General features: G+C 50.2%; 1 protein-coding gene across 5 annotated transcripts; it reads left to right on the top strand.

The window, feature by feature from the left end:
- Window positions 1–962: 962 nt before the first annotated feature.
- CD22 (CD22 molecule) lies at window positions 963–27300 on the top strand. 5 transcript variants are annotated; one of them, XM_032170497.2, is made up of 15 exons: window positions 963–1066; window positions 9444–9485; window positions 12284–12339; window positions 12812–13189; window positions 16257–16562; window positions 17691–17957; window positions 18089–18352; window positions 20841–21098; window positions 21298–21561; window positions 21657–21920; window positions 24813–24909; window positions 25035–25110; window positions 25573–25691; window positions 26123–26207; window positions 26538–27300. In XM_032170497.2, the coding sequence occupies exons 3-15, from the start codon at window positions 12306–12308 to the stop codon at window positions 26667–26669; spliced, it is 2544 nt and encodes an 847-aa protein (XP_032026388.1). In that variant the 5' UTR covers window positions 963–1066; window positions 9444–9485; window positions 12284–12305; the 3' UTR covers window positions 26670–27300. The 5 variants fall into 5 exon arrangements, with proteins under 5 accessions (XP_032026388.1, XP_032026390.1, XP_058281865.1 ...); XM_032170499.2 differs by having other exon boundaries at window positions 12818–13189; XM_058425882.1 differs by lacking the exon at window positions 18089–18352.
- Window positions 27301–27526: the final 226 nt, after the last annotated feature.

Genomic DNA, 27526 nt, shown 5'->3' on the forward strand with positions numbered 1-27526 from the left:
TGCACTCCAGCCTGGGAAACAGAACGAGATTTGGTCTCAAAAAAAAAGAAAGAAAGAAAAAGGGAAAAAAAAAGGAAGTAGGCAAGCCGCTTTCTTTCCCCACTCTTCTCGCTGTCAACTCCAGGCTGCTCCTTAAACAGGAGGTGACAACCTCAACCTCGCAAATTAAAAAAAAAAAAAGTCTTTTAATTTTGAAATAATTATCACAGGAAGTTGCAAAGATAGAACAGAGAAGTCTGGCAGCAGCTGAGCCAAAGGCCGCTTCCCACCCTAGAGCTCGATCTGCCTGGGGAGCGGGAAGGAAATAGCAGTTTAGTCCCAAAGGGCCTCTCTGTGAAGCTCAGGCTAGGGCTGAGTAGCCAGAGGTGCATGCATTAATGTCTACAGGGAGTGCTGGGTCAGCAGGGTATGTGACAATGTCTGGAATAATGACAGCTCACTTTTACAGAGAGCCCATTCCATAGCAGCCACCGTGCAAAGTGCTGTAGTGGCTGGGGACCTGTCACAGCACAGCCCTGAAGTCGTAACAGCAATCTTATTATCACCTGGGGAGGGGAAACTGAGGTGATGTCACAACAAACATATGGCAGACCTGGGACTGGAACCCAGGTCTGTTTACCACATGCTTGTCATGGGATGTGCGGGTTGCTGAGTGTGTCCTGTGTGTGCTGTCACCAGCCCTGTGAGGAAGGCACTATCATTGTTCCCGTCTTACCGTCCTGGGCAGAGGTTGGGGGGTGACGGGGACATAGCCAGGCAAGGAGTAGCCACCCAGGGCTCACAGGGACTCTGTTAGTTGCCTGCTTTCACTGCTTTCCTGGTAAAGGGGTGACAGTCAAGTCATCAAAAAAGGAAACCAACGACCTGTTTGGAGGAACACGGGGAGGAAGAGTGAAAGCGCCGAGGCTGCGTTCTCAAGAGTCCTGCTCCTCCTCCCTTGCCTTCTCCACACAGCCCTTGGACTCCAGAAATCAAGACACATCCACAAGCCCAACCTCCTCCTGTTACAAGACTATGAGCCACACCTGGCGCCGTGGCCTGCAGAAACCTCAGCTACTCCTTCTAGGTGAGGAGCAGGAATTCAAGCCCCAAAGGGTCCCCTGCCTGAGACCTTTGGGACCTGGCCACCTGGCCTGGAGTCCCCCATTGAGATTGCTGGGATTAAAAAAATAAAAATTTACTGCCAGGTGCGGTGACTGGCACCTGTAATCCCAGCATCTTGGAAGGCTGAAGAAGTAGATTGCTTGAGGACAGGAGTTGGAGACCAGAATGGGCAATGTGAGACCCCGACTCAACAAAATATAAAAAATAAATTAACGGGGTATGGTGGCTGGTGCCTGTAGTTCTAGTTACTCAGGTGGCTAAGGATTACTTGAGCCCACCTCAAGTTCAAGGCTGCAATGAGCTATGATCACACCACTGCACTCCTTCCTGGGTGACAGAGCGAGACTCTGTCTTAAATTTTTTTTTTTAAATAAGTATAGATTCACAGAAGTTGCAAAGATAGAATAGAGAAGTCTGGTGTGCTCTTCATCCGTATCCCCTGATGGTTACTTCTTAATCATTCAGGACAATATCAAAACCAGGAATTTGACATTGGTATAATGTGTGTGTACAGTTCTATGTCATTTTATCACATCTGGATGTATATAACAACAACTGCAGTCCAGATACAGAATTATTCTGTTACTACAAAGACCTCCCTTGTGCTACTCCCTTCATAGTCAAACACTTTCCCCCACCATCCCTAACCCCTGGCAACTTTTCATCTCCTCCACCTCTATCATTTTGTCATTTCAAGAATGTTATGCCTGGGCATGGTGGCTCACATCTGTCATCCCAGCACTTTGGGAGGCTAAGGCAGGTGGATCACTTGAGGTCAGGAATTTGAGACCAGCCTGGCCAACATGGTGAAACCCCATCTCTACTAAAATACAAAAATTAGCCAGGCGTGGTGTTAAGCACCTTAATCCCTGCTACTCGGGAGGCTGAGGCAGAAGAATCACTTAAATCCAAGAGGCAGAGGTTGCAGTGCGCTGAGATCGAGCCACTGCACTCCAACCTGGGGGACAAGGGCGAAATTCCATCTCAGAAAACAAACAAACAAAAAGAATGTTGTAACACATGTGATCCTTGGAAACTGGCTTTTTTCACTCTCTGTACCACTCTTCAGAATCGTCCAAGTTGTTGCCTGTATCCTCTTCATATCTCACTCCTTTTTATTGCTGCATAGTACTCCATAATCTGTTAAGCCACTCACCTAGTGAAGGATGTATTGGTTGTTTCCAGTTTTTTTTTTTTTTTTTCTTGAGATGGAGTCTCGCTCTTGTTGCCCAGGCTGGAGTGCAATGGCGTGATCTCGGCTTACTGCAACCTCTGCCTCCCAGGTTCAAGCAATTCTACTGCCTCAGCCTCCCGAGTAGCTTGTGTTAGAAATGCTTGTTTTTTGGTGCTGTAAAGAAATAGCACTTGAATGTAAATTTAATTTCTTTAGCAAGGCTATTTTTACTTTCTGCAGAAAGGGTATACTCACTAGCAGTTTTGCTACAAAAGTACACTGAACAAAGGAGACAGGGTCATTTATAACTTGACGCATCTACTTTATTGCTGTGTCTGGTTTCTATTGGCTGGAACGGGACCTCACATTCTGTATTTGTCGCAACTTAGAACTTTTTAAAAGAGGCAAAGGCAGAGGAGAACAAAGGAAGGAGAAAGTAACGTGGAATACTGAGAAAAGTAAAAGCATTTCTAAATAAGGAAGAGGAACAGGCTTTGATTTAATGCTTTCTTGGACTAGTATAAGCATGCTAGGGCAAATCTTTAGGCTAAATTGTAGGATCTAAGAACATAAAGTACATTGATTTTTTTATGACGGCTAGTAGATATTTAAGAATGTTAGCACAGGTCTCTGAATAAATTTTGCTTCTAAGAGAAGTTACTATTTATTCTTAATTAGATGGGGAAGACAGTCTCTTTGAAAAGGAACTTCTGCTTTACTTTTTACACTGGGATTACCAGCATGTACCGCCACGCCCAGCTCATTTTGTATTTTTAGTAGAGACAGGATTTCACCATGTTGGCCTGGCTGGTCTCGAACTCCTGACCTCAGGTGATCGCCCTCCTTGGCCTCGCAAAATGCTGAGATTACTCCTGACCTCAGGTGATCGCCCACCTCGGACTCCCAAAGTGCTGAGATTACAGGCATGAGCCACCGTGCCTGGCCTGTTTCCAGTTTTTGGCTATTACAAATGAAGCTGCTGGCCACGCGCGGTGGCTCACGCCTGTAATCCCAGCACTTTGGGAGGCCGAGGCGGGCGGATCACGAGGTCAGGAGGTCGAGACCATCCTGGCTAACACGGTGAAACCCCATCTCTACTAAAAATACAAAAAATTAGCCGGGCGAGGTGGCAGGCGCCTGTAGTCCCAGCTACTCGGGAGGCTGAGGCAGGAGAATGGCGTGAACCCCGGGGGGCAGAGCCTGCAGTGAGCCGAGAACGCGCCACTGCACTCCAGCCTGGGTGAAAGAGCGAGACTCCGTCTCAAAAAAAAAATAATAATTAAAAAAAAAAAATAAAGCTGCTGTGAATAATTGTGTGCAGGTTTTTGTGTGGATGTATATTTTCATTTCTTGGGGATAAAATGCCCAGGAGTGCAATTGCTGGGTCATCTGGTAGGTATATTTTGTTTAGTTTTTCAGGAAACTGACAAATTGTTTTCCAGAGTAGCTGGACCGCTTTGCACCCCCACTAGTCATGTGTGAATGATTCAAGTTCAAGGCATCCTCACCAGTGTTTGGTGTTGTCATTATTGGTTTTTTAATTTTAGCTGTTCTAAAGCGGTATCTTGTCATGGGTTTCAATTTGCATTTCACTAATGGCTGGTGATGTGGGACATCTTTTCATGTGCTTATTTGCCTTCTGTATACCTTCTTCAGGGACATGTGTCATCATGTCTTTTGCCTATTTTCTAATTGGACTGGTTTTTATTTATTTATTTATTTAGAGACAGAGTCTCACTCTGTCGGCCAGGCTGGAGTGCAGTGGCGGGATCTCGGCTCACTGCAACCTCCGCCTCCTGGGCTCAGGTGACTCTCCTGCCTCAGCTTCCTGAGTAGCTGGGATTATAGGCGCATACCACCATGCCTGCTAATTTTTGTATTTTTAGTAGAGATGGGGTTTTGCCATGTTGGCCAGGCCGGTCTCGAACTCCTGATCTCAGGTGATCCACCTACCTCAGCCTCCCAAAGTGCTGGGATTACAGGTGTGAGCCATCGCACCCAGCCTGATTTTTATTATATATATATATACACAATATACATACACACACATATATGCACACATATGTGTGTTAAAGCTGTATATAAAGCTGTTATATATTACATATATACTACATATATAACAGCTTTGCTGAGATATAATTCACATACCATAAAACACACCCATGTAAAATGTCCAATTGAATGGTTTTGGGTCTATTCACTGAGTTATGCAACCATCACCACAACCAGTTTTAGAACATTTCATCACCCCCAAAATAATCTCACATCCATTAGCAGTCACTCTTCATTTCCTCTCACCTTCCTCACCCCACCCCAGCCCTATGCAACCACATCTACTTCAGTCTCTACAGATTTGCCTTTTCTGAATATTTCACATGAATGGAATCATACAATATATGACATTTTGTGATTGGCTTCTTTCACTTAATGTTTTCAAAGTTCATCCATATCCAGGCACCGTGGCTCACGCCTGTAATCCCAGCACTTTGGGAGGCCAAGGCGGGTGGATCACCTGAGGTCAGGAGTTCAGGACCAGTCTGGCCAACGTGGTAAAACCCCGTCTCTACTAACAATACGAAAAATTAGCTGGGTGTGGTGGCGGATGCCTGTAATCCCAGTTACTCAGAAGCTTGAGGCAGGAGAATCACTTGAACCCAGGAGGCAGAGGTTGCAGTGAGCCCAGATGGCGCCCCTGCACTCCAGCCTGGGCAACAAGAGCGAAACTCGGTCTCGAAAAAAAAAGTTCCTCCATGTTGTAGTATCTATCAGTACTTCATTCCTTTCTATTATCAAATAATATTTTATTGTTTAGGTCTCCCATATTTTCTTTATTCATTCATCTCTTCATGGACATGTGGGTTGTTTCTACTTTTTGGCTTTCATGAATAATGCTGCTGTAAACATTTGTGTTCAAGTTTCTGGGTGAACACGTTCTTATTTCTCTTGGTTGTATATGTAGGAGTGGAGATGCAGGAGTGTATGGTAATTCTATGCTTAATCTTTGGAGGAACTGTTTTGAGACTTTTTTCCAGAGTGGCTGGACAATTTTATATTCACACTAGCAATATATAAATGATTTAGTTTCTGTACATCCTCTCCAGTATTTGATATTATCTTTTATTTTAGCTGTTCTTATAGATGTGTAGTAGTGATATCTCATCGTGGTCTTAACCTGTCTAAAGGCTAGTGATGTTGAATATCTTTTTAGATAATTATTTTCTATCCATATATCCCCTTGGGTGAAATTTCTCTTTATGTCTTTTGCCAATCTTCTAATTGGATTATTTGATTTTTTTATGTAGTGTTTCTGTGTTGAATTTGAGAGTTCTTTATATATTTGTTCTAGATAGGAGTCCTTTGTCAGATATGTGGTTTGCAAATATTTTCTCTTAGTCTGTAATTTGTCTTTTCATTCTCTTAACTAGGTCTTTTACAGAGCAAAAAAAAAAAATTAATTTTGATGAAGTTGGATTAATTTTTTTAGGGCTCACGCCTTTGGTGTCATGTCTAAGAACACTTCATCAAGCTCTAGGTCTCAGAGATTTTCTCCTATGTTATCTTCCAGAGGTTTTTTTTTAAATTTATTTTATTTTACTTTTTAATTGAGACAGAGTTTCGCTTTGTTGCCCAGGCTGGAGTGCAGTGGCACGATCTCAGCTCACTGCAACCTCTGCCTCCCAGGTTCAAGTGATCCTCCTGCCTTGGCCTCCTGAGTAACTGGGACTACAGGCACGTACCACCCAACTGGCTAATTTTTTGCATTTTTATGTGGCTGCTTTCGAGAATTTTCTCTGCCTCTTGTTTTTAGGAGTTTGACTATGATGTGTCTTGGCATGAATTTCTTTGGGTTTACCCGGTTTGTGATGCGCTCAGCTTCTTGAATCTGTAGACATATGTTGTGTGTGTCTGTTGTCAAATGAAGACAATTTGCAGCCGTTACTTCTTGGAATAATTTTTTAAGGCCCACCCTCCTTTTCCTCCTCTTCTGGGACTTCAGTGACAAAATGTTAGATCTTCTTTTATTATAGTTACGCATGTCCTTGAGGCTTTGTTCCATTTTCTTTCATCTATTTTCTTTCCATTGTTCAGAATGGGTAATTTCTATTGTTATATGTTTTGTTTCACGGCTTCTTTCTTTTGTACTCTCCATTCTGCTATTGAGCCCATCCATTATGGTTTTTATTTCAGCTCTTGTATTTTTTAGTTCTAAAGTTTCCATTTGGTTTTTCTTTATATTTTCTATTTCTTTGCTGATACTTTTTATTATTTTATTTGTTTCAAGCACATTTATAATTTCTCAGTGAAACATTTTTATGATGGCTGCTCCAAAATCTTTGTCAGATAATTCTAACATCTGTGTCATCTTGATGTTTGTGTCTGTTAATTATCTTTTGTTATTCAGTTTGAGAATGCCTGATTCCTAGTATGACAAGTGATTTGCCATTGAAGTCAAGATATTCTGAGCACTGTGTTATAAGATTCTGGATCTTCTTTAAATCTTTTGTTTTAGTGGGCTTCCCTTTATACTGCTCCAGCGAAATAAAGTGGGGCACTCCTCATTGCTTCCAGACAAGGATAAAAGTCCAGGTTCTCCATTCAGCCTTTCCTGAACCTGGGGGTTGGGAGAGATGAGGCCTCCATGTTATTGTTAGGTAAGGGTAGAAGTTCGGGTTCCCCACTAGGAATCCAAGACAACTCCCTGGCTGGGAGTGGGAGGGTTACTTCGTCACTGCTCCCTATGTGGCTTTCCTTGACACTGTGTGTGGCAGAGAGAGGGGGGCGCTTGTTACCATTGAGTGGTGGTGAAAGTCCCAACTCTCCACTAGGCCCCCTTTGACACTACTCCAATGGGGGCGGGGGGATGCCTCATTTCTGCATTGGAGTGGCAGTGGATGCCCAGGCTGCCCACTGGTTTTTACCAACACCACATCGGGGGAGGGATCCCAGTGGGGATGAAGTTCCCAGCTCCAAGTCTGGCATCACTCCGGCTGAGTATGGGAGTGGCCTAGGGTTCTTTGTTACAGCCCGGTGAGGGTGAAAGCCTGGGTTTCCCACCCAGCCTTTGCTGACAGGGGTGAGGGTGGAACTTGGCTAGAGCAGAGCAGGTATGGACTAAAAGAGCTCTGTCTTTCTAGGATGCCCCTTTCCTTGTTCTTTGGCTAGAAAAGCATAGTTTTGCTAGAATTTGTTTTGTTGGGACTTTTTCTTGTTTGTGCCCCTTGGCATTTTCAGTTGTTGGCTTCTCCAGTATTCAGCCTGAGATATATGAGGCAAAGAGAAATCCCAGGGAATTCACCACCATTCCTTAAGTCCTGAGGTCCCTAACCAGTCTGCTTCTCTCCATCTTTCAGTCTTCTTATGCTTGTCTTGTCATGATCAAGGTTTTCAGTTATACTTGGCAGAATAAATAAATACATCTACTCCATCTTTCCAGAACATTGCTGTTTTTTGTTCATTTTATTTATTTATTATTTATTGAGACAAGGTCTTACTTTGTTGCCTGGGCTGGAGTGCAGTGGTGCTATCATGGCTTACTGTAGCCTTGAACTCCCAGGCTCAAGCAATCCTCCTGCCTCAGCCTCCCAAGTAGCTTGGACCACAGGCACGTGCCACCATGCCCAGCTACTTTTCATTTTTTGCTTTTGTTGAGTAGCCGCACAGAGTCTTGCTATGTTGTTCAGGTTGGTCTCAAACTTCTGGCTTTAAGCGATCCTCTTGCCTCGCTCTCCCAAAGCGTATTACAGGAGTAAGCCACCACACCCAGCCCCATTGGTGCTTTTGGAAGAAGGTGTTCTTCCCTCTCTCCATTTCCCTCCCTATGGCCAGCTGCCCATAGAGGGCAGTGGTGCTGGAGTGAAGACCTCTCAGCGCATCCCTCTTCATCTGTAGGATGTGCATGGCTTCCACTACTGTCTGTTCTGCTCCTAAGACACTCGCTGGCTACAAGATTATAAAAGTGATGAAGTTTCAGCCTCAAGACTCTCCATTCAATAACACTTCCTACAAGATATCTTTTTTGTTTTTTTGTTTTTTTTGAGACAGGATCCGGCTCTGTTACCTGGGCTGGAGTGCAATGGCGCGATCTGCTCACTGCAACCTCAGCCTCTCGGGCTTAAGTGATTCTCCTGCCTTAGCCTCCCGAGTAGCTGGGACCACAGGCACTTGCCACCACACCCGGCTAATTTTTGGATTTTTTTTTTAGTAGAGATGGGGTTTCACCATGTTGCCCAAGCTGGTCTTGAACTCCTGAGCTCAGGCAATCCACCCGCCTTGGCCACCCAAAGTGCTGGGATTACAGGCGTGAGCCACCACGCCCAGTCCTACGAGATATCTTTCCTTTTTCTTTCTTTCTTCCTTTCTTTCTTTCTTTTTTTTTTTTTTTTTTTTTTGAGACAGAGTCTCACTCTGTCGCCCAGGCTAGAGTGCAGTGGTGCGATCTCTTCTCACTGCAGCCTCCGCCTCCTGGGCTCAAGTGATTCTCCTGCCTCAGCCTCCTGGGTAGCTGGGACTACAGGCGCCTGCCAACACACTCAGCTAATTTTTTGTATTTTTAGTAGAGACGGAATTTCACCATGTTGGCCAGGCTGGTCTCGAACTCCTGACCTCAAGTGATCCATCCACCTCAGCCTCCCAAAGTGTTGGGATTTCAGGCATGAGCCACCGTGCCCAGCCGAGATATCTTTTTCCTCCTCAATGTCTATGTGCTCCTCCCTCAACCCTTGGGGGCTTCAGTGTAGGTGGTCAGATTCCCCACCGTTTATGCCTATGATGAAAAGAGTGGAAATGGTAATAACTGGATGGTGTCACTAAACTACAAATACTTTCAGGTGGGCCTGTGCCTTTTTCAGCGGGCTCCAGTTCTCCTGCTTGGCTTGAGTCATTCGCATTTCCTGAGAGCTGGGTAGAGGGGGAGTTGTGGAGGAGCCAGTTCTGAAACTGATCTGATATTGCAAACCCATACACTGAAAGGAAGAACTGCCCATACATATTTGAGTCTTCCAATCTGACTCCGAGCCCGCATCCCCCTCAGTCGTCTCTTTTCCCCGTTCCCCAGATCACGGTGCCGCTTGGTCCCCCTCAGAGCCATAGAGAAGCAGGGGGTGTGGCCATGGAGGGGAAACCTCTGTCACCAGAGACTTTACTGTACTTCTCCTTTTGCTCTCAGATGCTGCCAGCGTCCCTGAAGAGGGAAGACACGCGGAAACAGGTAAAAACCATTTTGTTTTTATTTTGCATTCAACAAGCAAGTTATTATGGAACAGCAGTTATGGGCCAGGCATACCTCCCAGAGCTGGGAACACAGCGGGGACCTCCCTGGCTCTCTCTTACCGGTGTTACAATAGGTTGTAGACAGACTCCTGTCTTGAGCATCCTCCTTGCCAGGCCTGTTGAGTCTTCTGAGAGTACGGTAGGTTATTGGATGCCCAGGAGGGAAGAAGGAGCCAGGGAGGTCGGCCCCAAGGTTCTGCAAGGCCCTCAACAGGCCTGGACTGAGGAGGTCAGGACAGCATGGCCCTGTCCTGAGCCTCTGTGCATAATAACTGCTGTCCCTAACCTCCACCCCACCCTCAGCCTTCCAATTCCCGGGCCTGGGGCCCTACTCCTGTGCTCCAGAGACTCCTGGAGCTCCTTGAGGCAGCACACAGCCCTGCTCTGGAGGCACCCATCTCCCACTCATGCTGGGATGCTCCAGCCCGTCCCAGAGCAGGGTGTGGCTGGAGGGTGCTGGCAGAGAAGGGACAATGGCCCGGCTCCTGGAGGCAAGTGTTGGCTGCAGGGAACAGAGTCTAGTCCTTGCCACAGCCCTTGTTACCCCTTAGGTAACCTTAGGGGGATTTCAAAGAACACTGGCTCTGCAACCCTGCTAAGTTTTTTATGGAACATGTAAAATAGATCCCATGGCCAAAGAAGTATGGACAATGTATTATACTATACTCTAATCCCCATGTCTGGAGATTAATGGTGTAGATAGAGTTTACTAAAAGGTTTTTAAAGTCCTGCAGTAAAGAATCTTACTTAAGCCAGGTGCAGTGGCTCATGCCTGTCATCTCAGCACTTTGGGAGGCCAAGTTGGGGGGATCACCTGAGGTCAAGAGTTTGAAACCAGTCTGGCCAACATGGTGAAACCCCATCTCTACTAAAACAAACAAACAAACAAACAAACAAACAAATTAGACGGGTGCGGTGGCACATGCCTATAGTCCCAGCTACTCAGGAGGCTGAGGCAGGAGAATCACTTGAACCCTGGAGGCGGAGGATGCAGTGAACTGAGATGACACCACTGCACTCGAGCCTGGGTGACAGAAGAATGAGACTCTGTCTCAAAAGAAAAAAAAGAATCTTACTTAACTCTTTAACCCTGCCTTTCTCAAGTGTATGTGACCTTGAAGACGTGTTTTGCATGTGACATGATGAGTACCTGCAGGGCTGATGTCGGCTCTGCCTGGGGAATCTGCCTCAGCTTCAGACCCTGCACCCCAAATTCTTGCTTAGGCCAGGCCAGACCCCCTTCCTGCTGCCAGCAAGCAGCTTAGCTTTCCCCACACCCATGAACAGCCACCCAGCAGCCCTTGGCATGAGCCATGTGGCCCGAGGAGATAAACAGACAGAGAGAGGAACATTGATGCGTGGGAAATGTTGGCAGGTGAGTGGGAGGGGCTTGGGTTGGTGCTGAGACCGGAGACACACTCTGCTGTCACATCCTTCGGGGTCCCCGGGGGCCAGCACGGAGGGCCATGATCATGTAAATTGGGACTTAAATTTAACTCTATGTAAATATAACCCTATGCAGAGGTCAGGGATGGTGGAGGACAAGCTCATTGCAGAGAAAGAGAGAAAGATGGGCAACAGTTGCAGAACCTAACCCACAGATAGGTTTTGTTTGACCAGCTCTGTATATTTTTAGTTTACTTATTTTTAATTTTTTTGAGACAGAGTCTTGCCCTGTTGCCCAGGCTGGAGTGCAGTGGCGTGATCTCGGCTCACTCCAACCTCTACTTCCTGGGTTCAAGCAATTCTCCTGCCTCAGCCTCCTGAGTATCTGGGATTACAGGTGTGCGCCACCACGCCTGGCTAATTTTTTGCATTTTTAGTAAAGATGGGGTTTTGCCATGTTGGCCAGGCTGGTCTTGAACTCCTGACCTCAAGTGATCTGCCTGCCTTGGCATCCCAAAGTATTGGGATTACAGGTGTGAGCCACTGCGCCTGGCTTACCCATACTTTGTTACTGGTTTTAGAATTCCTTTTTACCTGGTCTTTCAAACCAAGTTTTGACCACATCTGTCCCTGAGTATAATCCTTGATGAGTAGCACCAGAGAGAGCTCCACGTTACCCGGGGCCTGGCATTCAAAGCACTCAGTGGTCTGGTGCCACTCAAAGCCTGCGAGTCAGGCAGGAAGTTTATAAAATTAGAGATGGATGAATGGATGGATGGGGAAAAGGAAGCAAGGGAGGAAGGAAGGAAGAAAGGAAGGAGTTCTGGGAAGAGAGAGAGGCTGCCCCCACAGGCCTGTCAGTTTGAAGGAGAGGCGCAGCATACTCAGAAAAAACTCCTGGCCAGGAGTGGTGGCTCACGCCTGTAGTCCCAGCACTTTGGGAGGCTGAGGCTGGCAGACCACCTGATATCAGGAGTTCAAGACCAGCCTGGCCAACATGGTGAAAACCCATCTCTACTGAAAATACAAAAATCAGCCAGGCGTGGTGGCACCTGCCTTTACCCAGCTACTTGGAGGGCTGAGGCCAGAGAAAAGCTTGAGCTTGGGAAGCAGAGGTTGCAGTGAGCGGAGATCGCACCACTGCACTCTAGCCTGGGAGACAGAGCAAGACTCTGTCTCAAAAAAAAGAAAGAACTCCATGAGCATCCCAAATGCCACATCCCTGTAACGCAACCAGACCCGGTCCTCCTGGATCCAGGGGAAGGGTCGGAGCTCAGTGGGTGAACAAGAAAAGCCATGTGGAAGAAGTAAGTGGCCAGATGGCTCAAAGACAAACTCTCCCCTGCTCAGGCTTCCACCCAGACACGACACCATGCATCTCCTCGGCCCCTGGCTCCTGCTCCTGGGTAAGGACTGTGGCCTGGACTAGTACTGGGGTTCTGGGATGTCAGTGGGCACTGGAGGAGGAGGAAAGACCCGGGCAAAGAGGCATCAACATAGGGGAGGGTGGGGGTGGCAGTGTGTATAGATAAATGTACATACAAATATATATGTTTCCCATATATACATATGCTTCTCTTGTTGCATCCTGCTGTCTTTGTGTATCTCTGTATTTCTCCCACTATCTTCAGAGGGAATTCTTTAGTCTTTGGAAAGCTCTCAGCTGGGTGCAGTGGCTCATGCCTGAAATCTCAGCACTTTGTGAGGCTGAGGTGGCAGGATCACTTGAGGTCAGGAGTTTGAGGCCAGTTTGGGCAACATAGCAATACCCCTATCTCTAAAAAGAATAAAAAATTAAACAAATTTTAAAATAAAGGATAATTTTTAAAAGAAGGCTCTCATGCCCCCTCAGTAATGCTTTCTGATCACTGTGGTGAGTTCTAGAATACTTGGCTTTCTCTGACTCAAGTAAATGGAAGTTTGACCACCCTGAAACTCTCTACGCCTGGGAGGGGGCCTGCGTCTGGGTCCCCTGCACCTACACAGCCCTAGATGGTGCCCTGGAAAGCTTCATCCTGCTCCACAATCCTGAGTATAACAAGAACATCTCGAAGTTTGATGGGACCAGACTCTATGAAAGCACAAAGGATGGGAAGTTTCCTTCTGAGCAGAAAAGGGTGCAATTCCTGGGAGACAAGATTAAGAACTGCACACTAAGTATCCATCCGGTGCACGTCAATGACAGTGGTCAGCTGGGGCTGAGGATGGAGTCCAAGAATGAGAAATGGATGGAACGAATACACCTCAATGTCTCTGGTAAGGCCTTCCGGGAGCAGGTCCTCTGCTCTGGGCAGGGGTGAGTGGGAGGCAGGAAATACCTGACGCCTGGCACAGAGCTCACAAACCAAGCTTCCTGCAGAGCTCAGGCAGGGGACGCCAGCGGGTGACGATGCGATGCAGCAGCACTAGACAGAGCTGCGGGACCTCAGATGTCCCATCTGACCCCTCAGTTCCTGCCCCTCTGGGACCTGGATTCCAAGGTTGTCGGATCTCCTGATCTTTCTCTCTTTCTTTCTCACCATGTATTTTTCAGCTTTTGTGACAAACTCGTGTTTGGCCTTAGTACTGGAACCATCCGAGCACCACATTCCTTTAGTGGGGTGGGTCTGCATGTAACCAGCCTCAGCTCTCCCCCAGGCTGGACCGCCCCCTTCAGACAGCGGGGTCTGAAGCTGCATTGCTCACCCCAAACTTAGGGCTGCTCAGAGCTCTCTATAGAGGAAACTGGGTGTGGAACGGAGTAACCGCACTGCCTAGGGCAGAGGCCCCAGACCTGTGTTTAATGGGTCAAATCCACCCCTACATGTGCAGTGCCATAACTGAGCCTGTGTTAAAAAAATCATAAAATGTTTGTTTTACTTTTTTTCGTCTTCTTTTCCCCTTCCCCTTCCTCTCCCTTTTTATGAGACCGGGTCTCGCACTGTCGTCACCCAGGCTGGAGTGCAGTGGCGCGATCTCAGCTCACTGCAGCCTTGATCTCCCGGGTTCAAGCAATCCTCCCACCCCCAGAGTGGCTAGGATCACAGGTGCATGCCACCATGCCTGGATAACTTTTTAATTTGTTGTAGAAATGGGTCTTGCTATGTTGCCCAGGCTGGTCTTGAACTCCTGGCCTCAAGTAATCCTCCTGCGTCAGCCTCTCAAAGCATTGGGATTACAGGCATGAGTCACCGCACCCGGCCTGATCTTCTGATTTTTCAAGAGACGATGGAAATCTAGATTTTCCAGTGAAATCTCTCAGTGTGTTAATGTTCATGGCAAGTTCTGATGAGCTCTTCAAGGTTAGACGACACTGTTGTCAAACCCCAAAGGCCAGGTTTGAGCTCCCGATGCGTAGTCAGCCAAACGCTGACACATCAGTGCTTAGAAGCTGAGAAAGGATTATTTAATTTAGCCAAAGCGAGGGGACAGAAGAAACTCTCAAATCTGACCTGACTTTGAGCGTTACTGGGGGCTTTTATGAGTAAAGTAGGTGGGCAGGATGTGATCGGGAGATCATCAAAGCTGTTGTGCCCTTCGGCTCATCAAATTTCTGGATGTCATCAAGGAGGTCTGTGTGACCTAAGGATCATTGTTCTTTGAAAGAGAGACAAGTTCATTTATCTTGCAGGCAGCTGCCAGGGGGTCAGGATATAAGTTAAACAATTGTTAGTGAATTAATGGTTACCTGCTACTGAAATGACCAAAATGTAACTAATCGTGCATGGAGGAAGGAAAGAACAAAGAGAAAAGAAAAGAAGTAAAATGAACATCTGATAATTTTTATAACATAAGCTCAGTTATAGCACTGCACATGTAGGGGTGGCTTTGACCCCTCAAACACAGGTGTGGGGGCCCCTGCCGTAGGGAGTGTGGGCGCCCCTGCCGTAGGGAGTGTGGGCACTCCATTCCACACCATTTCCCGGATGGGCAGTTCTGAGCAGCCTTAAGTTTGGGGTGAGCAATGCAACTTCAGACTCCGCTGTCTGAAGGAGGTGGTCCAGCCTTGGGGAGAGCTGAGGCTGGGTGCACACAGACCCACCCCACTAAAGGAATGTGGTGCTTGGATGGCTGCAATACTGAAGGAAGCCATCAAAGTAACACAAGTTTGTCAAAGCTGAAAAGTCCGTGAACTAAACTGATAAAATTCACTTAGAGGTGGTGGGAATAGGCCGGGCACAATGGCTCACGCCTGTAATCCCAGAACTTTGGGAGGCTGAGGAGGGTGGATCACGAGGTCAGGAGATCGAGACCATGTCTCTACTAAAAATGCAAAAAGTTAGCCAGGCGTGGTGGCAGGTGCCTATAGTCCCAGCTACTCGGGAGGCTGAGGCAGGAGAACGGCGTGAACCCGGAAGGTGGAGCTTGCAGTGAGCCGAGATCACGCCACTGCACTCCAGTCTGGGCAACAGAGCGAGACTCTGTCTCAAAAAAAAAAAAAAAAAAAAAAAAAAAAAAAAGAGGTGGTGGGAATAGAACTTTGCAATCATTCAGAAAGCAGATATCCGGCAATGAGCATGAAAGAAGAGTAGATTACAGTTCCCAAGGAGGTTTTGTGTGGTCAAGGCTTTTCAGAGGGGATTTCAGGTGAGCAAAAGTGATTCAAAGTGGAGAAAAGCAGGACTGAGCTGGATGCAGTGGTTCCCGCCTGTAACCCCAGCACTTTGGGAGGCTGAGGTTGGAGGATCGTTTGAGCCCAGGAGTTTGAGACCAGCCTGGGTAACATGGCAAGACCCTGTCTCTACAAAATGTTTAAAAAACTAGCTAGGTGTGGTGGCACATGCCTGTAGTCCCAGTTACTCAGGGGGCTAAAGTGAAAGGATTGCTTGAGCCTAGGAGGTCGAGGCTACAGTGAGCTAGGATTGCGCCACTGCACTCCAGCATGGGCGACAAAGCAAGACCCTGTCTCTAAAGAAAAAAAAGAGGCCAGGTGTGGTGGCTTACACCTGTAATCCCAGCACTTTGGGAGGCCAAGGCGGGAGGATCACTTGAGGTCAGGAGTTCAAGACCAGCCTGGCCAACATGGCGAAACCCTGTCTCTACTAGAAATACAAAAAATTAGCTGGGCATGGTGGTGGGCATCTGTAATCCCAGCTACTTGGGAGGGTCACTTGAACTGGAGTGGTAGAGGTTACAGCCAGCCAAGATCACGCCACTGCACTCCAGCCTGGGTGACAGAGGGAAACTCCATCTCAAAAAAAAAAAAAAAAAGCAGGACTGCAGAGAGGTGGAATGAAGTGGCAAGGGGTTCCTGAGGGGTGATTTGGGACAGGACATCTAAAGCCAGGTGTACGCTCACATCCTCAGTCCCCCAGGCTCCAGCACGGGCTCTGTTCTTTTGCAGAAAGGCCTTTTCCACCTCATATCCAGCTCCCTCCAGAAATCCAAGAGTCCCAGGAAGTCACTCTGACCTGCTTGCTGAATTTCTCCTGCTATGGGTATCCCATCCAGTTGCAGTGGTTCCTAGAGGGGGTTCCGATGAGGGAGGCTGCTGTCACCTTGACCTCCTTGACCACCAAGTCTGTCTTCACCCGGAGCGAGCTCAAGTTCTCCCCACAGTGGAGTCACCATGGGAAGATTGTGACCTGCCGGCTTCACGATGCAGATGGGAAGTCCCTCTCCGAAGACACGGTGCAGCTGAACGTGAAGCGTGAGTCTCCCCGACATGCCTGTGAGAAGGGCAAGGTCTGTGTCACCTTCTCCCCAGGGCAAGTTCTGTGTCACCTTCTCCCCAGCCCCGCAGGGGGCACGCACCCAGGGCACGGGGAAGCCTGCACAGACGGCGGCGTCCTCCAGCCCAGGTCACGCCACCTTGTCAGCCCTGGTGTTTCGGGAAAAAGATTTGCTCTAGCCTAACAGAATAAAATGGTCCATCCTCAAGCCATGACATGAATTGGGGATTATCTGGTTAGGTCTTTTTGTTCCCCTCTTGGTGGGGATTTTTTTCACATCATTATCTTGTGCCTCATTCATTCAATAAATACGTTATCACAAACCTGCTAGGTACCAGGCCTTATTACAGCTGCCAATGGGGGGCATGGGGCGGTGGGCAGGGTGCAGCAGTGAGCAAAGCTCTTGCCCCACACGGAGCCGGCACTGCAGTGAAAGAGACAGACAACAAACGGATTAACAAAGAAATACAGAGCATGAGCCAAGACATTAGAATCTGGAACAAAGCAATGTTAACAAAGAAATATACAACACTATTGTAGGTAGTTATATGTGTGTTAGGAAAAAAATAAGGCCAGGAGAGGGGAGTGATGGAGAGAGACCTCTAAGAAGGTGAGCACTTAAGCTGACTGGAACGGAAGTAGTGGCTGAGGCTGGCAAATATTTTCGAGAGGAGGATTTCAGGGAAAGAGAAGAGCAGGTTCAAAGCTTTGAGGCAGGAGCTGGGTGGAAGGACCTCAGAGGCTGAAGTTCACCGCCTCTGAGGGCCACATGGTAGGACAGGAGGCAGGCGATGGAGCAGGACTCTGGATCCCGAAGACTGAGGTGAGGGTTTGGGATTCTATGCAAAGCACGGAACCCGCTCGTGGTTTCCAGCAGGATTGGCGAGGTCTGGTGGATGGTGTTAGGAACCCTGCGTGCTGCTGGTGGAGACCAACAGGTAGAGGAAGTGGGAGGGGGAAGCTGAGAGCCGAGTTAGGAGGCTGTGACCATCACCCGGGTGAAGGGACCGGCAGGCCACCGCTTTGTCAGAATAAAAGCACTTTCCACACCCTCCGCCCTCTGAGAATTCCCCGCCCCCTCCCTGACTGCCCCTCTGCTCCTCCAGACACCCCGAAGTTGGAGATCGAGGTCACTCCCAGTGATGCCATAGTGAGGGAGGGGGATTCTGTGACCATGACCTGCGAGGTCAGCAGCAGCAACCCGGAGTACACGATGGTATCCTGGCTCAAGGATGGGACCCCGCTGAAGAAGCAGAATACACTCACCCTAACCCTGCACGAAGTGACCAAGGACCAGTGTGGGAAGTACTGCTGTCAGGTCTCCAATGACGTGGGCCCGGGAAGGTCGGAAGAAGTGCTCCTCCAAGTGCAGTGTGAGCCCCTCGGAGGCAGGGAGGTAGCAGGGGTGGACCTGGAGAGGAGAGCCACGGGGGCTCTCGGGGCCGTGCGCACAGGTTGGGGGTGCTCTCCTCACCCCTCCGCTCGCCTCTGCCCCCTCTTCCAGATGCCCCAGAACCTTCCACGGTTCAGATTTTCCAGTCACCAGCTGTGGAGGGAAGTGAAGTCGAGTTTCTTTGCACATCACCGGCCAATCCTCTTCCAACAAATTACACGTGGTACCACGATGGAAAAGAAATGCAGGGAAGGACAGAGGAGAAATTCCACATCCCAAAGATCCTCCCCTGGCACTCTGGGACTTATTCCTGTGTGGCAGAAAACATTCTTGGTACTGGACAGAGGGGCCTGGGAGCTGAGCTGGATGTCCAGTGTGAGTTGCCACAGAGCCTCTGGTTCTAGGGAGAGAAGATGGACACAGGGAACGGGGAAGGCAGATGGGGTGCAGGGCATTCCAGAGTCCCGGAGTCAAGAGCAAGGAGCAGTCAGGGTCTCCTGACATGTAAGCTTCTCAGGGCAGGGACTTTGTTGCTGTTCACAGCTGCTGTCTCAGCTCCTGGCATAGGGCCTGGCTCACGGAGGGTGCTCGGTAGATGCTTGTTTTGTCTTTTTTTTTGAGACGGAGTCTCCCTCTGTCTCCCAGACTGGAGTGCAGTGGCACAATCTCGGCTCACTGCAAGCTCCACCTTCCCGGGTTCACGCCATTCTCCTGTCTCAGCCTCCTGAGTAGCTGGGACTACAGGCGCCCGCCACCACACCCAGCTAATTATTTGTACTTTTAGTAGAGACGGGATTTCACCGTGTTAGCCAGGGTGGTCTCAATCTCCTGACCTCGTGATCCACCCACCTCAGCCTCCCAAAGTGCTGGGATTAGAGGCGTGAGCCACCGCGCCCGGCCTGTAGATGCTTGTTGAATGAATGAGGTCAGGTGCAGTGGCTCACGCCTGCAATCCCAGCTCTTTAGGAGGCTGAGGCAGGAGGGTCTCTTGAACCCAGAAGTTTGAAACCAGCCTGGGCCACATAGCGAAATACCATTTCTACAAAAAAAATACAAAAATTAGCTGAGCATGGTGGTGCGTGCCTGTGGTCCCAGCTACTGGGGAGGCTGAGGAGGGAGAATCGCTTGAACCCAGGAGGTGAAGGCTGCAGACTGAGCTATGTTCCTGCTACTGCACTCCAGCCTGGGTAACAGAGCAAGACCTGGGTCTCAAAAAGAAAAAGAAAATGCTGGGACTGGGATTATAGGTGTGAGCTGGGCACAGCGGCTCACACTTATAATCCCAGCACTTTGGGAGGCCAAGGCGTGCAGCTCGCTTGAGGCCAGGAGTTCAAGCCCAGCCTGGGCAACGTGGTAAAACCCCATTTCTACAAAAAAATTAGCCTGGCATGGTCATGCACGCCTGTAGTCTCAGCTACCCAGGAGGCTGAGGTGGGAGGATCACCTGAGCCCAGAAGTCGAGGCTGCAGTGAGCCCATGATCGCGCCGCTGCACTCCAGCCTGGGTGACTGAGTGAGACCTTGTCTCAGAAGAAAGAATGGATTGGCCAGGCACAGTGGCTTATGCCTGTAATCCTAGCACTTTGGGAGGCCAAGGTGGGCGGATCACCTGAGGTCAGGAGTTTGAGACCAGCCTGGCCAACATGGCGAAACCCTGTCTCTACTAAAAATACAACAAATTAGCCAGGCATGGTGGCGGGCACCTGAAATTCCAGCTACCCAGGAGGCTGAGGCAGGAGAACCACTTGAACCCAGGAGGCAGAGGTTGCAGTGAGCTGAGATCATGTCACTGCACTCTAGCCTGGGGGATAGAGTGAGACTCTGTCTCCAGAAAAAAAAAGAATAATTAACTGCAAGATACCAGGGCTCCATGAGGGACACAGAGACTTAGTGTCCCTAGGCAGTGGCTGAGTCTTGAAAGAGGTCTTGAAATTTTTAACGAGAACTGGGGCAACCTGTCTCATTACCTCACCATTGTGAGACCCTCTTTAACACAGTGAATCTTGTTACCATGTAGAGCACAGACAAAAAGAACACATAAGCTCAATCCTTGGACGCTGAGATGTCACATGTGCTAACGGGACAGGGGTGTCCAAATCCTGAGCATCTCAGACAGCTGGATGCGCGATCACGGCAGCCGCAGCGATGTTTGTGGAGTGTTTGCCACACGCCACACTCTGCTCTAAGGGCATCATCTCATTTCCTTCTTGAAACAATTCACAGGAGGTTAAGAACTCTCAGGACTCACCCCCCACCCACCCCCCACTGCCTCTTGTTTTTGAGATGGAGTCTTCCTCTGTTGCCCAGGCTGGAGTGCAGTGTCTTGATCTCAGCTCACTGCAACCTCCACCTCCCGGGTTCAAGCGATTCTCTTGCCTCAACCTCCTGAGTAGCTGGGACTACAGACATGCACCACCATGCATAGCTAATTTTTAAAGTTTTTAGTAGAGACAGGGTTTTGCTGTGTTGGCCAGGCTGGTCTTGAACTCCTGACCTCAGGTGATCCGCCCACCTCGGACTCCCAAAGTGCTGAGATTATCAGCGTGAGCCACCACGCCCGGCCTCAGGACCCCATTTGACAGACGCGTAAACTGAGACCCACAGCCCATGCCCGTGCACCTCTCGGCAGCCATCTGGCTTCAGTGCTGTGCCCTGAACCCCTGCACCAAACCACAGCCAGGCCAGAGAGCCAGGGCAGAGTTTCTGTTCTCACACAGATGCAGAAAGGATGCACGAGCCCCCCTTTGATTAATTTAGGACCTGTGCAGATGCCCGGGACAGGTAGCGGGAGAAGAGGAAGCAGGAGGGAAGGGGTACTATAGACAGCTGGCTTTTCTTTGCTCACCTCTCTGGTTTTCTTCCAGATCCTCCCAAGAAGGTGACCACGGTGATTCAAAACCCCACGCCGATTCGAGAAGGAGACACGGTGACCCTTTCCTGTAACTACAATTCCAGTAACCCCAGTGTTACCCGGTATGAATGGAAACCCCGCGGCACCTGGGAGGAGCCATCGCCTGGGGTGCTGAAGATCCAAAACGTTGGCTGGGACAACACAACCATTGCCTGCGCAGCTTGTAACAATTGGTGCTCATGGGCCTCCCCTGTCGCCCTGAATGTCCAGTGTGAGTCCCTGGGCTAAGCAGGGGGATCTGGGAGGTGGCCCGGCTGGGATGAGGGGATGAAGACGGCGAGGCCGGAGCCTGGGCCAGTGTCTTCCACAGAATTGAGGGACGGGAGCCCAACCTCAGGGCCGAGGGGAGGCCTGGGGACAGCAAAAGGGACCGGGAGCGGAGAGGTCAGCTTGGGACCCTTGCCCTCCAGATGCCCCCCGAGGCGTGAGGGTCCGGAAAATCAAGCCCCTTTCCGAGATTCACTCTGGGAACTCGGTCAGCCTCCAATGTGACTTCTCAAGCAGCCACCCCAAAGAAGTCCAGTTCTTCTGGGAGAAAAATGGCAGCCTTCTGGGGAAAGAAAGCCAGCTGAATTTTGACTCCATCTCCCCAGAAGATGCTGGGAGTTACAGCTGCTGGGTGAACAACTCCATAGGACAGACGGCGTCCAAGGCCTGGACACTCAAAGTGCTGTGTGAGTGAGGGCTGGAGGCTGGGAGTGGAGCAGAGCGGGGACCAGTGGCCTGCCTGGTAGTGACTTTGCACCCCCTCCCTCTGCCCACCATGCAGATGCACCCAGGAGGCTGCGTGTGTCCATGAGCCCGGGGGACCAAGTGATGGAGGGGAAGAGTGCAACCCTGACCTGTGAGAGCGACGCCAACCCTCCCGTCTCCCACTACACCTGGTTTGACTGGAATAACCGAAGCCTCCCCTACCACAGCCAGAAGCTGAGATTGGAGCCGGTGAAGGTCCAGCACTCGGGTGCTTACTGGTGCCAGGGGACCAACAGTGTGGGCAAGGGCCACTCACCTCTCAGCACCCTCACCATCTACTGTAAGGCCTCTTCCTGCTCTTGTTCTTGTTGGTGGTGGTCGGTCCTTCCTTCCTTCCTTCCTTCTTTCCTTCTTTCCTTCCTTCCTTCCTTTTTTCCTTCCTTCCTTCCTTCTTTCCTTCCTTCCTTCCTTTTTTCCTTCCTTCCTTCCTTTCTTTCTTTTCCTCTTCCTCTTCTTCCCCTCCTCCTCCTCTTTCTCCTCCTTCTTCTTCTTCCTCTTCTTCTGCTTTCTCCTCCTCCTCCTCTTTCTTCTCATTCTCCTTCCTTCTTCTTCTTATAGAGACAAGGTCTTACTCTGTCACCCAGGCTGGAGTGCAGTGGCATAATGACACCTCACTGCAGCCTCCAATTCCTGGGCTCAAGCAATCCTTTCGCCTCAGCCTCCTGAGTAGCTGGGACTATAGACATGCACCACCGCACCCGGCTAATTTTTACATTTTTGTAGAGATGGGGTCTTACTATGTTGACCAGGCTGGTTTCAAACTCCTGAGCTCAAGTGACCCTTCTGCCTCAGCTTCCCAAAGCCCTGGGATTAGAGGCATGAGCCACTGCGGCCTAAGTCTCTCCCTGTCTCCTCTCAGGCTCCTCTCTGGCCCTGTCTGCTCCTGTGACTTCCCGAAAAGCCTTCCAGACCAGCTGGCCCCTTCTTCCCCACCTCACTGTCCCCTTTCCCATTCACACCCCTTGCTCCAGGCCATCTGCCACTGTGCTGAAGGAGTCATCTTGTCCTGTGTCACCAGTCTCTCTTTTTCTACCTCCCCTGCAGTCTCTCCTGCCTCCCTCTAGGGTCCCCTCTCAGGCTGCTCCACCTTCCAGAAGTCCTGAGCTCCTACTGGGTCCCTGTCTCTCTCTCTCTGACTACTCTGTCTCTCTCAGCCCTGACAGGCTCCTTGTTTTTATCTTTTAAAATGTAAATGGTTTTTTTTTTTTTTGAGATGGAGTCTCGATCTGTCACCCAGGCTGGAGTGCAGTGGCATGATCTCGGCTCACTGCAAGCTCCACCTCCCGGGTTCACCCCATTCTCCTGCCTCAGCCCCCCGAGTAGCTGGGACGACAGGCGCCCGCCACCACGCCCGGCTAATTTTTTTGTATTTTTAGTAGAGACGGGGTCTCACTGTGGTCTCAATCTCCTGACCTTGTGATCCGCTCGCCTCGGCCTCCCATAGTGCTGGGATTACAGACGTGAGCCACCGCACCCGGCCGATTTTTTTTTTTTTTTTTTTTTTTTTGAGGCAGGGTCTCACCCTGTTGCACAGGCTGGAGTGCAGTGGCACAATCTCAGCTCCTGCAGCCTCGACCCCCTAGGCTCAAGTGATACTCCTGCCTCAGCCTCCAGAGTAGTCGACTTGAGTGGTTTTTAAACAGATCATACAAGCACCTGGTAAAAAAATAAAATGTAAGCATGAAAGAGTAAATAGTGGAAAGACAGACGCGGCTCACCCTTGATCCCCGAGAACTCTCATCCCCACCAAAGGTCCTCACTGCACACAGTCTTCCCATCTCCCCCAGGGGTATTTTTCACACGCACAATTCACACACAGAGGTCTGTGCCTATACACCCTTCCTCATGACGCAGATGAGGCAGAGCTCACACTTTGCCCGGGAATTTGCTTTTTTCCATGTAATAATACTGTTTGGACATTGTTCTGTATCTATGCATACACAGAGTGTCTAAAGTCTAGAGGCTGAGCGTGGTGGTTCATGCCTGTAATCCCAACACTTTGAGAGGCTGAGGTGGGAGGATCACTTGAGCCCAGGAGTTCGAGACCAGCCTGGGCAACATAGCCCATACCTTATAGCAAGATCTCATCTCTACAAAAAATACCAAAAATAATTTTAAAAACAAACAAAACAATAATAACAACAAAAAAGAGTCTGGAAGCATAGGGAACATAATTAATTTATTGTACTTTTTCAGATTAATAATTGGAAACATGGTCTTAAATTGAGGGAATCTGACCAGGCACAGTGGCTCACGCCTGTAATCCCAGCACTTTGGGAGGCCAAAGTGGGTGGCCACAAGCACTCTGGGAGGCCACAACGTGGGTGGATCACTTGAGGCCAGGAGTTCCAGACCAGCCTGGCCAATGGTGAAACCCCATCCCTACTAAAAATACAAAAATTAGCTGGGTGTGGTGGTGCGCACCTGTAATCCCAACTACTCGGGAGGCTAAGGCAGGAGAATCACTTGAACCCGGGAGGCAGAGGTTGCAGTGAGCCAAGATCTCACCACCACACTCCAGCCTGGGTGAAAGAGCGAGACTCTGTCTCAATCAATCAATCGGTCAATCTAGGGAACCATCACCAGCACGGCCAAAGGCCAAAGGAAAACATCTGAAACATGTTATCTGGAAATGTAACAGACACATCCCATTGTATAAAATCATTGTTCCCTGGGTGTCCCCTTTGCAGACAGCCTGAGAGCCTCCTCTTTTTCCTGGGGCCATGGAGTCCTCGCGTATGAAGGTTGCATACATCCTCCTCCCAGTGCCCTCTTCAGGGCCTAGGTCTGCAGCCTCTTGTTTTGGGCATGCCTGCAAGGACAGTTGCAAGATGTGGAATTGCTGGGTGGAAGACAGGTGCACTTTCAGAGCTGATCACACAGCCATACTGCCGTGAACAGCTGCACCCATTTATGCGGGTGCGGGCCACAGGCTCTGGGCGTGCCACGTCTGTGGGAAAAGCAGCTCCTCGGGAGAATTAGTGCCTTATTCCTAAAGGGAGGCCCAGAGCAAGCAGGGGCCATTGTCACCCTCTTTCTCTGCACCCCTGCATGCATGCAGGGGAGAAGGACGAGTCTGGCTGCAGAGAGAAGTCCAGGATGCCTTCCAGGCAAAGGCTGCCAGGGAAAGCTGACCCCTCAGTTGATTAAGGTCTCTCCTTTCTCCACCCAGATAGCCCGGAGACCATCGGCAGGCGAGTGGCTGTGGGACTCGGGTCCTGCCTGGCCATCTTCATCCTGGCAATCTGTGGGTTCAAGCTCCAGCGACGGTGAGCTCCTGCCGCCCCCCACCACCTCCTCTCTCCCTTGGTAGAGGCCCGTGTCCAGTTGCTCCATCTCGAAGCCTCCAGCCTCTGGAGTCCCTGACTCTCATACATGTGCGTTTATTTCTCAGTTGGAAGAGGACACAGAGCCAGCAGGGCCTTCAGGAGAATTCCAGTGGCCAGAGCTTCTTTGTGAGGAATAAAAAGGTAGGATGGGACTGGGCGCGGTGGCTCATGCCTGTAATCCCACCACTTTGGGAGGCTGAGGCAGGTGGATCACCTGAGGTCAGGAGTTCGAGACCAGCATAGCCAACATGGTGAAACCCTGTCTCTACCAAAAATATTTTAAAAATTAGCCGGGCGTGGTGGTGCATGCCTGTAATTCCAGCTACTCGGGAGGCTGAGGCAGGAGAATAGCTTGAACCTGGGAGGCGGAGGTTGCAGTGAGCCAAGATCACGCCATTGCACTCCAGCCTGGGTGACAGACTGAGACTCTGCCTCAAAAAAAAAGGGGGGTAGGCATGAGGCAGACTGTGAAGCTGAGTGGGGAAACAAGGTGAATGAAGGGGATAAAATGTCCTCTGGGGAGACCTGGGCTGTCAGAGGCCAGGGAAGGGGGCGAGGGTTGGGGAACAGGTGGTTAGCACTTCACCCTCGTCTCCCTCCCAGGTTAGAAGGGCCCCCCTCTCTGAAGGCCCCCACTCCCTGGGATGCTACAATCCAATGATGGAAGATGGCATTAGCTACGCCACCCTGCGCTTTCCCGAGACGAACATACCACGAACTGGGTACTGAGGGTACCAGGAGGGTGACCCTGCACCCTGGGAGGGAGGCGGGAGGAAAAGCTCTTGTTCCGCCTGCCCTCTTTGTGCCAGGCCCATGCCAGGCACCCTGATACACGCACTGCCTCATTCCCGCTTGGCAACAAGCCTCTGAGTAAGGGCCAGTCTCCGGAAGTGGACCTGCTCCTTCAAGTCAGCAGCACACACGCCCAGTCCGTTCTTATCACAAAGGTCAAGACCTCGTGATACACACCCACGCCTACTCCCTCCACACACATTTGCACGAGCTCCTACTGTGAGCTTTGGGCACTGGGGAGGCTGCAGGTTTTACATAAGGGGCTGAGGTTGGGGTGCTGTTGGAGGCTGTGGGTGCTGAGAGGGAGAAGAGTTCATGGGAGATGCTTCATGCGTGGTCGTCTATCTGCCCTGTCTCTCAGAGATGCAGAGACCTCAGAGATGCAGAGACCTCGCCCAGACTGCGATGACACGGTCACTTATTCAGTGTTGCACAAGTGCCAAGTGGTAAGGAGGGTCTCTCCAGGTCTCCCGAGAGGGGCTGGGGAAGGCTGGGGACCGGGCCTGGCCTCAGCGGTGGGTCCCACATAGGAAGGACTTGGGTAGGCATCCGTGGTGGCAGAGGTTGGGTGTTGGAGACGGTTGCTCTGGCAGAGCTGGTCAGAGCCAGGCAGGTACCTCCGGGTCCTGGATGCCGGCCACAGCCAGTTTCCTGACACAAGGACACCCTCCTGGGCTTTTGGACCCCCGGGTAGAATGAAGGAGAGAATGCGGAGAAAAGCGGCGGTGGAGGCTGGCGACAGTGGGGCCAGGCTGACCACCATGCGGTTTTCTCAGGGCGACTATGAGAACGTCGTTCCAGATTTTCCAGAAGATGAGGGGATTCATTACTCAGAGCTGATTCAGTTTGGGGTCGGGGAGCGGCCTCAGGCTCAAGAAAACGTGGACTATGTGATCCTCAAGCACTGACACCGGACGGGCTGCGGCGGAGGCGCTGGGGGCAGCAGGGGCCAGGGAAGTCCCAGAGTTTCCCCAGACACCACCACACGGCTTCCTCCTCCACGCATGTGCACACACACACACACTGCGGAGAACCTTGTGCCTGGCTCAGAGCCAGTCTTTTCGGTGAGGGTAACCCCAAACCTCCAAAACTCCTGCCCCTGTTCTCTTCCACTCTCCTTGCTACCCAGAAATCCATCTAAATACCTGCCCTGACATGCACGCCTCCCCCTGCCCCCACCACAGCCACTGGCCACTGGCCATCCCCACCCCCAGGTGCTTGTGTCTAGGATCTGCTGGTCATCATTTTTCCTTCCCTTCTCCATCTCTCTGGCCCCCTACCCCTGATCTGACATCCCCACTCACGAATATTATGCCCAGTTTCTGCCTCTGGGGGAAAGCCCAGAAAAGGACAGAAATGAAGTAGGAAGGGGCCCAGTCCTGGCCTGGCTTCTCTGGAAGTGAGGCATTGCACGGGGAGGCATACATAACAGCGGCCCCTTGACTCCGGGGACTCCGGGTTTGAGATGTACACACTGGTGTGGATTAACATGCCATGAAGACAGAGCTCACAATAAAAATGGCTCAGATGCCACTTCAAAGAACCAGTGAACTCTTTTCAGTCTGTGGAGTCAGAGTGGGGATGAGGAGAGGGGAAAGTCTTCATGGGGCCTGGGGGGAAGGAAATGGAGTCACAGTGGTTTAGTGATCAAATCAGCAGATTAGAGAGTCTGGTGTCTTGTTAGGAAAAGCATACTGGCTTTGCAGGCAGACAAGCGTGAGAGCTTGAATCTTGATTCTTTGGCTTAACTAGCCCGGTGATATTG

The sequence above is a fragment of the Hylobates moloch genome, unplaced genomic scaffold (genome assembly GCF_009828535.3).
Source record: "Hylobates moloch isolate HMO894 unplaced genomic scaffold, HMol_V3 SCAFFOLD_12, whole genome shotgun sequence".
In the NCBI taxonomy this organism is placed as follows: domain Eukaryota; kingdom Metazoa; phylum Chordata; class Mammalia; order Primates; family Hylobatidae; genus Hylobates; species Hylobates moloch.

Excerpts from the sequence above, each read along its gene's own strand:
- CD22 (XM_032170502.2), top strand. The coding sequence starts at position 1,015 with ATGAGCCACACCTGGCGCCGTGGCCTGCAGAAACCTCAGCTACTCCTT. Across the intron at positions 9,486-12,817 it reads GGGAAGACACGCGGAAACAG|AATACTTGGCTTTCTCTGAC; the intron begins GTAAAAACCATT and ends GGTGAGTTCTAG. Across the intron at positions 16,563-17,690 it reads GGTGCAGCTGAACGTGAAGC|ACACCCCGAAGTTGGAGATC; the intron begins GTGAGTCTCCCC and ends CTGCTCCTCCAG.